Raw genomic sequence first — 9,616 nt, forward strand, 5'->3', positions numbered from 1 at the left:
ATTAGAAGATTCAAGTTCACTGAATTCACTGTGTGTCCTTAAGAAAATTATTCATTTCAAGTATCCGAGGTTACGAAATATATCATCTCAGAATAAAATGAATAACTTCGACAGAAATTAGTACCTCAACTCTATCGAACTATGAATACACTCAACGATAGCAAATTACATTAGAGTTTTTCAAGAAAAAAAGAGTGTTTTACTTCAAAATTTCATGTATGTACGTGAGGAAAAAATCAAGTATTTATAACCACCAAGGTATTGTTTCATGAAGAGAAACAATGGTTCAGAAATATGCTCCTCCTTATAGACAGTACTTCGCAATTATCTTAGAGGTAGAAAAACTAACAAATGAAAAATATTTTAATAGGATTAAAAGAGATTCACAGAATATTCTTTTTACAATATTCAACTCACAATATTATATTCCTACTGTATAAAGCCAATCACAATGAGAAACGACGAAAACAGAAATAACATAATGAGTTCAGCAGTGCAGCAAAGCTACCGTATCTGTGAGCAAATCGGCAAAGGACGATTCGGCGTCGTTTACAAGTGTTACTCATCGGAAACCGGCGAGGAATTCGCCGTGAAATCAATCAACAAAATCCTCATTTCCGATGACTCTATCGATCGTCAATGTCTATACAATGAAGCTAAAATCATGCAATTGGTGTCTCCTCATCCTCACATTGTTCGTATCGCTCATGTTTATGAAGATGATGTGTATCTGGATATTGTTCTTGAGCTTTGTTGTTCGTCTGATCTGTTTCAACGACTTGAGAGTCGAGGAGTGTTTACGGAGTCTGATGCTCTTGCTGTTATGGTACTTTTTTTAGTCAAATTACATGAAAATTGAGGAAAATGATGATTTTGTTAAGAGAGTAGGGTGAAAATACGCCTAAAATATTTCGAATTTTTTGTGCGATTTTTCACTAGTTGGTGATAGTTCAACGCCTGAAAATTCAAGTACGAACTTAAAAATAAGGATTTAGGTGTGTTTTTTAACCATAAACTCATTTTAGGTGTGTTTATGAGTTTCATAGTTGGTGATAGTTCATGTATGATAGCTAAGTAGCTCAAATTCTTCAAAAAAGTTGTTGCATCATGTCAGATCGTCCTCCCAAAATGCTCTATTTTTGAAGGATTTGACATGCACTATTGTTTACTCTTTTAGTAATTCACTGTAATGGCTTGAAATCGGAAAATAGTGTCGCAGCATATCGTAAATTCTGGAGGACAAATTCAGTTATCTGTGAAGTTTAGCTCAGTTCTCTGTTTTGTGGATTTTTATTCAGTGATCTCGACTATTATTTTTGAAATGTAGTACTAATTTCCCACCATTATCAATGTTTTCCACAGCATTGATAATTTTTAATCAACTGTTTTTTTTCCAGGTTCCATTAATGGAGGCAATAGCACATTGTCACAAACTCAGCATAGCTCACAGAGATATCAAGCCCGATAACATCCTCTTCAACGACCGGAACGTCTTGAAATTAGCCGATTTCGGCTCGGCTCACTGTTTCCACAACGGCGAGTTGATGAACGGAGTAGTAGGAACGCCGTTTTACGTGGCGCCGGAGGTATTAGCGGGAAAAAAATACGACGAGAAGGTGGATATTTGGAGTGCTGGAGTTATTTTGTATGTAATGCTCGCTGGAGTTCCGCCGTTTTACGGTGAGTCTACGTCGGAGATTTTTGATGCGGTGATTAGAGGGAATCTTAGGTTTCCGTCGAGGATTTTTCAGGCGGTGTCGCCGGCGGCGAAGGGTTTGATAAGGGGAATGATATGTAAAGATGTTTCTAGAAGATTCTCAGCTCAACAAGTTCTTCGTAAGTATCACCACTCATACTTCATTTTTCTACTTGGCTCCTTTTTTTCTCCTTGCTTTAATAATAATTTTAAAATAATTAAATTTTAGTCATATTTATTTGGAAAAAGTAGAGTTTATTTGAATAGTTTGGAACGTGATTTGTACTTAAATGGTTGGACTTACTACCACATATTGGATGCGAAATAAAATAATGAATAATCTCACGTCTAATATATCTCACTCATGAAATATGGTGCACATTTACTTTTTTTGAACTTTACTTTGTGAAAATATATTTGTTGTTTACATAAAGGTCTTATCATTTACATAAAATTATTTTGCATTCTTCTATTTGTCGTAAAGTTTGTCTGCCTATTATAAGACATTTGAACTTGTGATGTTATATGTAACATAGCATTTATGTGTTTATATAATTTTGAACTTGTGCTTCTACACATGATATAATAATATGCAGCTTTAAAAGTTTCTCATTACAAATATAGAAGAAATTAAATTTAGGAAGCTGTCATATATCTTTAAACAGATTGAAAAAAAATGATGTTAGTCACATAAATTGAAATTGAGGGAGATCTACTTTGTGGTTAACCATATTATATACTCCACATAAAATTTGAAATTTTAGTATTGGTTCAGTTATTGCTTAGTTGATGAGTTGATATATACTAATATACAGGTCACCCATGGATCACCAACAATGATGAGACGAAAAAAGTTGCTGTTCTAGCTTGAGAATTTTGGCCCCTCGGAGTCATCGTATAGTTACTGTAACTCCTACTACTAGGAAACAATCCCTAATTTGGACTTTTTACATCCAACATCGTAATAGATAGTGTAGATAACTTGTGTGACCAGGAGATTACGAGTTTAAGCTATGAAAATAACCTCTGGCGTAAATGCAATGTACGACTCTATACAATAGATCTTTGTAGTCTGACCCTTCTTTGGATCCTGCACATGCCGAACGGGTTCAGAACTGCCCTATAGTGTAGATTTGTTGGCTTCCCTCTGGTAGAGTACTTAAGGAAGTGTTAAGTAGCTAGTACTAGTCAATCATGAGACTCATCCCCTACGTCGGATATGGACAAGCAAGAACTACTTTTGTAAGGCTAAGTGGCCAGTGTATCGAATATAACAAGTAAGAACTAATTTTGTAAGGCTCAAGCGGCCAGTGTACTGAGTCTTTTTGTTATACCCTGTAAGTAATGCACCTGCCAACTCTATTAACATGCCTGTTGCCGCTATCTTTTGTATTGACGCATATCAGCTATTTATATAAATATTTCTAGCTTACGAAAAAAGAGAGAGAAAGAGTATGTAACAAACCAGCAGGACTACTAGGGCCAAAGGCAAACAGAGGACCACTAACTCTGCCAAATACTTCTGCACATATTGCACCAGCTGCCAAGAAACATCCGAATGAAGACCCTCAGCTCCTATATAAACATCACAAGAGCTTTAGAGTAGGGCACGGAAGAACTTGCATCTTATTTTCTTAGCTAAAGTTTTAGCAATCTGGAATCTCTCTTTTCTATTTTCCCTTTTTTATCTATCTTTTGCCTTGTGTTTTTCCTAAGTTGAGAATTGCTATATTGTAATTTCTCCCTATCAGTTGAATAGAATTTTGAATCGTTCCATTTGGTGCTTTCATTGAGCCTCCTCTACCAATGAGTGACGGTGCTCCTAACACACATTTGCGCATAATGGACGAGGCCTTCAAGAAGCTACAAGAAACTGTTGATTCTCACAGTAAGACTTTTGACTCCATTAACTCCGCACTTCAAGAAATTATCTCCCAAATTTCCACCCTCCAGACCCAGACTCAGCATACCCAGCCCTCTACCAAAAGCCTAACAACCTCTAACCCTAGTTTTTCTTCCATACCGCCACCACAAAATTTCTTCTATCAACATCTATCTCCCCCAACCCCAACTCCACAGTTGACTCCACCACAACAGCTACAAGCCCTTTCTATAAACCAGAACCCTTTTGGCTCTTTTCGAAGAGATAAACCAGCACCTATAGATTTAGCCCGTTTTGATGGCTAGTTTGCTAAAAGTTGGATTTTCCAAGCAAACCAATACTTTGATGCTTATAATGTCCATGATGAACATCGTTTGAACCTTGTCTCTTTCTATCTTGAAGGCATGGCTAGAGATTGGTATCAATGGATGTATAAGAACCATCAACTCATTGGCAGGGAACACTTTATTAAAGCTTTGGTAACTCGTTTTGGTTCAAAATCCATGGAAGCACCGGAGGGAATTTTGGGGAAATTACAGATGACTTCGACCGTAGCTGACTATCTTTCTCGATTTGAGCAACTGGCTAATCGCACTACTGATGTTTCTCAGAGATGCTGCGGCATCTTTTTATTTCTGGGCTACCTACAGAGATCAAAAGTGATGTTTTATCATTTAGGCCAAAAGACATTCACGAGGCTATCAGTTTGGCCATGTTGCAAGAGCAAAAATTGTTGGCCCAAGTTAAAACACCAAACCGATCCACTTCTATCACTAAAAATATTTCTCTCTCTTTTCCAACTTCCCAAACATCGCAACACAAATCGACCCCATCTTTTCACCCTCTTCTTCATTCGCTCAGGCAGCTTCACTTCCTAGTATTAGCCGTGTTCCATTCAAGAAACTTTTTCCTGTGGAATTGCAAAACGAGATCTCAATTTGTACTTCAACTGTGATGAAAAATATCAAAAGTGCCATCGATGAAATATTTCTCCACAACTTCTGCTCTTCCTCACTGATGAGGATCAAGTGGAGGAACCTCACCCGTCGGATGTTGATTCACCTCCCCTAGACTTTAATTTCATTCACCACCCTCACTGAGGAACCATCCTTCTTCGCCATCAGTTCCCAAGCCCTTACTGGCAGTTTTCATCCCACTGCTTTTTATTTTATAGGTCATATTAAAGGCCTGACTGCTTAAATTCTACTTGATAGGGGTAGCACCGATAACTTTATACACCCTTGTGTTGCTAAGGCTCTCAAACTCACTTAAATTCTTCGTTGTTGTGGTTAATGGAAATCGGTTGCCTTGTTTGGGAGTGATACGCAATCTTTCGGTCACTATTCAGGGACATTCCCTTTCTATAACTTTTTAGTTCTAGATTTTAATGGTGCAAACGTGGTATTGGGCGTGGCGTGGCTTGCAACTCTTGTTCGGAATATTTCATATTACTCATAACTCTTGTTTGAGTTTGAGAGTAATGGAAAACGTATTACATGGTTCAAAAATCCTCCAACCTCACTAGAGCAGGTTCAACCTTCAGCTCTTCGTCGCTTCGCTATGACTGACTCCATTGCTTATATGTACCAGCTCGAGCTACTATCTCCCAACACATCTATGGTAAAAGACCATCCTTCTGTGCTTCAAGTCATATTATCCTCCTATAATGAGGTATTTTTGGCCCCAAACTCCCTGCCACCATCGAGACTACAAGATCATCGCATTCCACTACTTTATGGCTCTTTTTCGGTTAATGTGTGACCCTACAGGTGTCCATATTTTTAGAAGGTGAGATTGAACGCATTGTCTCTAAGATGTTTCACTCAGGTGTTATTCGACACAGCTTTAGCCTTTATTCCTCACCCTTCCTTTTGGTAAGTAAAAAAGATGGCATATAGCACTTTTGCGTCGACTACAGGACATTGAACTCCATCATGGTTAAGGATCGTTTTCCAATTCCCACAGTTGATGAATTATTTGATGAACTCCACAATGCTTGTTTCTTCTCTAAGTTGGACTTGTTGGTTGGATACCATTAGATCCGTGTCCATCACGATGATATAGAAAAGACAGTCGTTCTGACTCATGATGGTCATTTTAACCTTCTTGTCATGCCCTTCGGTCTCTCAAAAATCCCATCCATTTTTCGAGCGACCACAATGAACTTAATATTCAAGCCCTTCCTTCGCCAGTTTGTCCTTGTCTTTTTCGATAATATATTAATTTACAGTCAGTCCTGGCAGGATCATCCTACTCAGTTGCAGAATGTTTTTGAGCTACTCAAGCGGAATTCCTTGGTGGATAAACAGTCTAAATGCCAATTAGGACAGACTTCTATTACTTATTTGGGTCATATTATTTCTTCCATTGGCTTGCAAGTTGACCCCCAAAAAATTCAGTCTATTGGATCATGACCATTGCCTTCCTCTCTTAAAAAAGTTAGTGGATTTTTGGGCTTGACGATTTATTATCAATGATTTATGAAGGGATATGCCTAACTTGCTTCACCACTCACAAACCTTCTAAAAAGGGATTCCTTTCTTTGGTTTGATAGGGCCTCCACAACGTTTTTTGACCTCAAACGAGATCTTAGTTCTATTCCGGTTCTTACATTTCCAGACTTCTTGAAAGTGTTCTTTGTTGAAACTGATGCTTATGGTACTGGAATTGGAGCAGTGTTATCTCAAGAAAGGTACCCCATTGCTTTTAAACGACTTCTACTTACACAAGGGAAATGTTTGTTATTGCCCAAGCTGTCCAAAAGTGGCGTCTATACCTTTTGGGTCGCAAATTCACCATCATCACTGACCAACAGCCTCTGAAATCCCTTATGAGTCAAGTGATTCAGACACCAGATCAACAACAATGGCTATGTAAGCTGATTAGTTATGACTTTGAGATTGTCTACCGACCTGGAAAATTGAATTCAGTCGCTGATGCCTTATCAAAAAAACCATCCTTAAAGGCTCTCACCGTGGATATCACAGAAATGGCATTGGTTGACAAACTCAAGCAATTGAACAAAATTGATGCTTATTTGCTTCAACTCCAGCCTCAGTTGCAATGATCTTGACTCCATGCCTCACTTCACCTTCCAAGAAGGTTTCCTTCTTTTTCGTAAGCATCTAATTATTCTGCCAAATCCGACACTAAAATGTTTGCTCTTAGAAGAATTTCATTTTTCTAAAATTGGAGGTCATGCTGGTATTGCGGGGTCTTTTCACCACCTTTCATCCAATTTTTTTTAGCTGGGTATATGCAAGGATGTCAAGTAGTTCGTCCTAAATTGCCAAGTCTGCTAGCAAATGAAGGATACACATTTGAAACCTGCTGGACTTCTTCTTCCACTTCCTTGATACAAGATCGACAAAGGAGACAAAAACATACACCAAATCAGTCCACAATCTTAAGGATCAGAGGACTAAGATGGAGACCACTCTCAGATTCGCTACCAACAACAAGAATACAAGAAAACCCAAACTAATGTTAACAACAATTTATGAAGAGTAAAATGAACAATAACAATGTGAAGAACAACAACACATACACGGCTTCACAATAACAACATAGAATCGGTTACAAGACTACAACAAGATAAAGATAGAAAGATAGACAAATGGATGGTATAATATTAACAACCCAAGAGATTATTCCACTCTTGAACCTTTAATACCACACACAACATAAACCTATCTCTTACGTGACCTCAAGGGAATGGGATCCCCAAGCAATCAATGTCTCAAACTAGCTACCAACACAAGTGATTCCATACTTGTTTACAAGGAATCCACCTTGCAAGACTCTCTCTTTCTAGAGTTCTCAAATATATCATCAAAGTTATGAGAAAATGACCTAATAAGTTCTATTTATAGCCTAAGTTACAACTTATTACAAAATGACTAAAATGCCCTTAATGAGCCATGGCAAAGGGTTGGCCTTGAAGTGTCCATATGGACGGCTTTGAAGTGTTAGGACTTGTTCTCTACACTTCAAAGCTTGTTCCATTAGTTGGGTAGCCACCCGAGCACGAGTTCTTTACATATTGGTCCACAATCACGATCGTACTCGTATCATCCGAACCTTCAAAACAATAGAGGAGACAAAAGAACACATATTCCTCATGACATGAGGGTTAATGTTAACATAATCAACAACAACAAAAAAATATCCAACCACGAGTGTACATTCTACACATGCCGTGGGAACTTAAGGAATAGGATACCTTTCTAAGCACCAAAAGAAATACTAGTCTATCCACCTAAATGTGACAAGAAACAAGACAAAAGAAAAGTGTACTTCCTTGGAGCAAGGACCATAGTGTACTTTCAGATTCTTCATCATCAAGAGGTCAAAGTGGAAACAAGACCTCACCTTCTTCGGGCCAAGCATTATCATGAGGTGTTCTCCTCATCAATCCGCAAGGCACATTTACTTCCCCCTTCTCCCACCACCCTCTTGGGTTCACCATCATCTCCATCATCCTTTTAAGGGGTTCTTTCACTAACATCACTTTTGGTCACTTTAACCCCAAGAAAATAAGGATCACCCTTCACTAGTACAATATTTCTTCGGTTTGGGCACTCGCTAGCTTTGTGACCCCAACCTTTGCATTTAAAACAAACGATACCCTTAGGATTAGGTGTGGAAGAATTAGTACCTTCAAGCTGTGGATACCTTTGGATTGTTTTATCAAATGGCTTCTTCTCTAAGGGTTTATAGGAATTGTCCCACCTGAAGGCTTTCTTAGCATGATTGTTCCTTTCAAATTCAATGGACGCTTCTACAAGGTCCTCAATTCGGTCAAACTTGTGGACAACTAATTGAGAAACAACTTCATAGCACAAGCCACCCTTGAATCGAGCTAGGCAATGATTTGGAGGTTCGACAATATCAAGACGTAGGATCAAGTTTTGGAACTCATCATAATAGTCCTGCACACTTCTATCTCTTTGCTGCAAGTTGTAGAGCTTTGTTAGTTGCTCTTGTTTGTATCTTTCCGTGACATATGTCTCCCTCATAAGATCTTTCAATTCATCTCAATCCAGGAGGTCAAGATTACCATTACTTACTCGTTGCAACCGCTTTCTCTCCCACTAAGTAGAGACATAACCTTCAAATTGAACAATGACATGTGCGACTTTCTTTTGGAAAGTTAACTTATTGAGTTGGAAAATTTGATTACATTGTAACTGCTAATCAAGATAGAGAGATGGATTACTAGTCCCCTTGAAGGAAGGATGAGTGATCTTAATGGAATTTAGGCCAGTGTATCTACCCACATTGCCTCCTTGGTCCACTAAACCTTCTTGAACATGAGGTCGGTGTCCCAAGTTACCCCTACCATGAGGAGCCTGTCCAATTCCTCCCTGTCGGCCTCTATGTCCCCCGCCATAAGCTCCTCTTTTATTGTGCACAAATTTCACAAAGAGAGTTGCTTCATAGAACCTCTCACCTCTATAAGGACCCCCACCTCCTACATCATCAATTTGGATTGGTTGGTTTTGGTTTAGTGGTGCTCTCGACATATCAAGGGGGTCTCAGATTTGAGGATCTTCTTGATGGACTTGACTTCGATTGCTTGATAAGTAGGGACTTGGTGGATGGGTCCATGGGTTGGTCTAGGTGGATTGAGCAATTGGTGAAGTGTATCCGGGGTGGTTGCATGTCCACTATTCGAGGCATGGTAGTGTTTGGGACTTGAATGGGTGGAATCTAGACAAATTTCTAATGTATCTATGCTCCTTGAAAAAAACCCTCCCGTCCATCCTTCCCCCCATCCTCTCAATTCGACCACTAAGATCATGTTTCACGCTCATTAAGGCCGCCAACAAAGCATCCATGGTTACCTCTCTCGAGGACCTTGGACTACCTTCACCCGAAGCCATCATACCTAATAAGAAAGACTAAATAAAACACAAACAATAGCAAGTTAAAGGTTAGCAAAATAAATTCACCCTCACAAACTCTCAAGCTCACACTTTGTCAAGTATTGGTAACTCATTTATACTCCAAGGAGATTGCTTGGTACCAATTGGGGC

The 9,616-nt window shown here is 38.9% G+C and overlaps 1 protein-coding gene across 1 annotated transcript; it reads left to right on the top strand.

Annotated features, from left to right (window-relative positions):
- The first annotated feature begins 422 nt into the window (after positions 1 to 422).
- On the top strand, positions 423 to 4,940 carry LOC107866462 (phosphoenolpyruvate carboxylase kinase 1). Its single transcript, XM_016712517.2, has 3 exons — positions 423 to 826; positions 1,398 to 1,836; positions 2,512 to 4,940. Exons 1-3 carry the CDS (start codon positions 452 to 454, stop codon positions 2,565 to 2,567), a joined length of 870 nt encoding a protein of 289 aa, XP_016568003.1. The 5' UTR covers positions 423 to 451; the 3' UTR covers positions 2,568 to 4,940.
- Positions 4,941 to 9,616: the final 4,676 nt, after the last annotated feature.

The sequence above is a fragment of the Capsicum annuum genome, chromosome 3 (genome assembly GCF_002878395.1).
Source record: "Capsicum annuum cultivar UCD-10X-F1 chromosome 3, UCD10Xv1.1, whole genome shotgun sequence".
Taxonomy (NCBI): Eukaryota; Viridiplantae; Streptophyta; class Magnoliopsida; order Solanales; family Solanaceae; genus Capsicum; species Capsicum annuum.

What these genes read in the sequence shown, in the direction of transcription:
- LOC107866462 (XM_016712517.2), top strand. Translation starts at nt 452, where the DNA reads ATGAGAAACGACGAAAACAGAAATAACATAATGAGTTCAGCAGTGCAG. An exon ending in CTGATGCTCTTGCTGTTATG is followed by an intron (nt 827 to 1,397) that starts GTACTTTTTTTA and finishes TTTTTTTTCCAG; the next exon opens with GTTCCATTAATGGAGGCAAT. An exon ending in CTCAGCTCAACAAGTTCTTC is followed by an intron (nt 1,837 to 2,511) that starts GTAAGTATCACC and finishes ACTAATATACAG; the next exon opens with GTCACCCATGGATCACCAAC.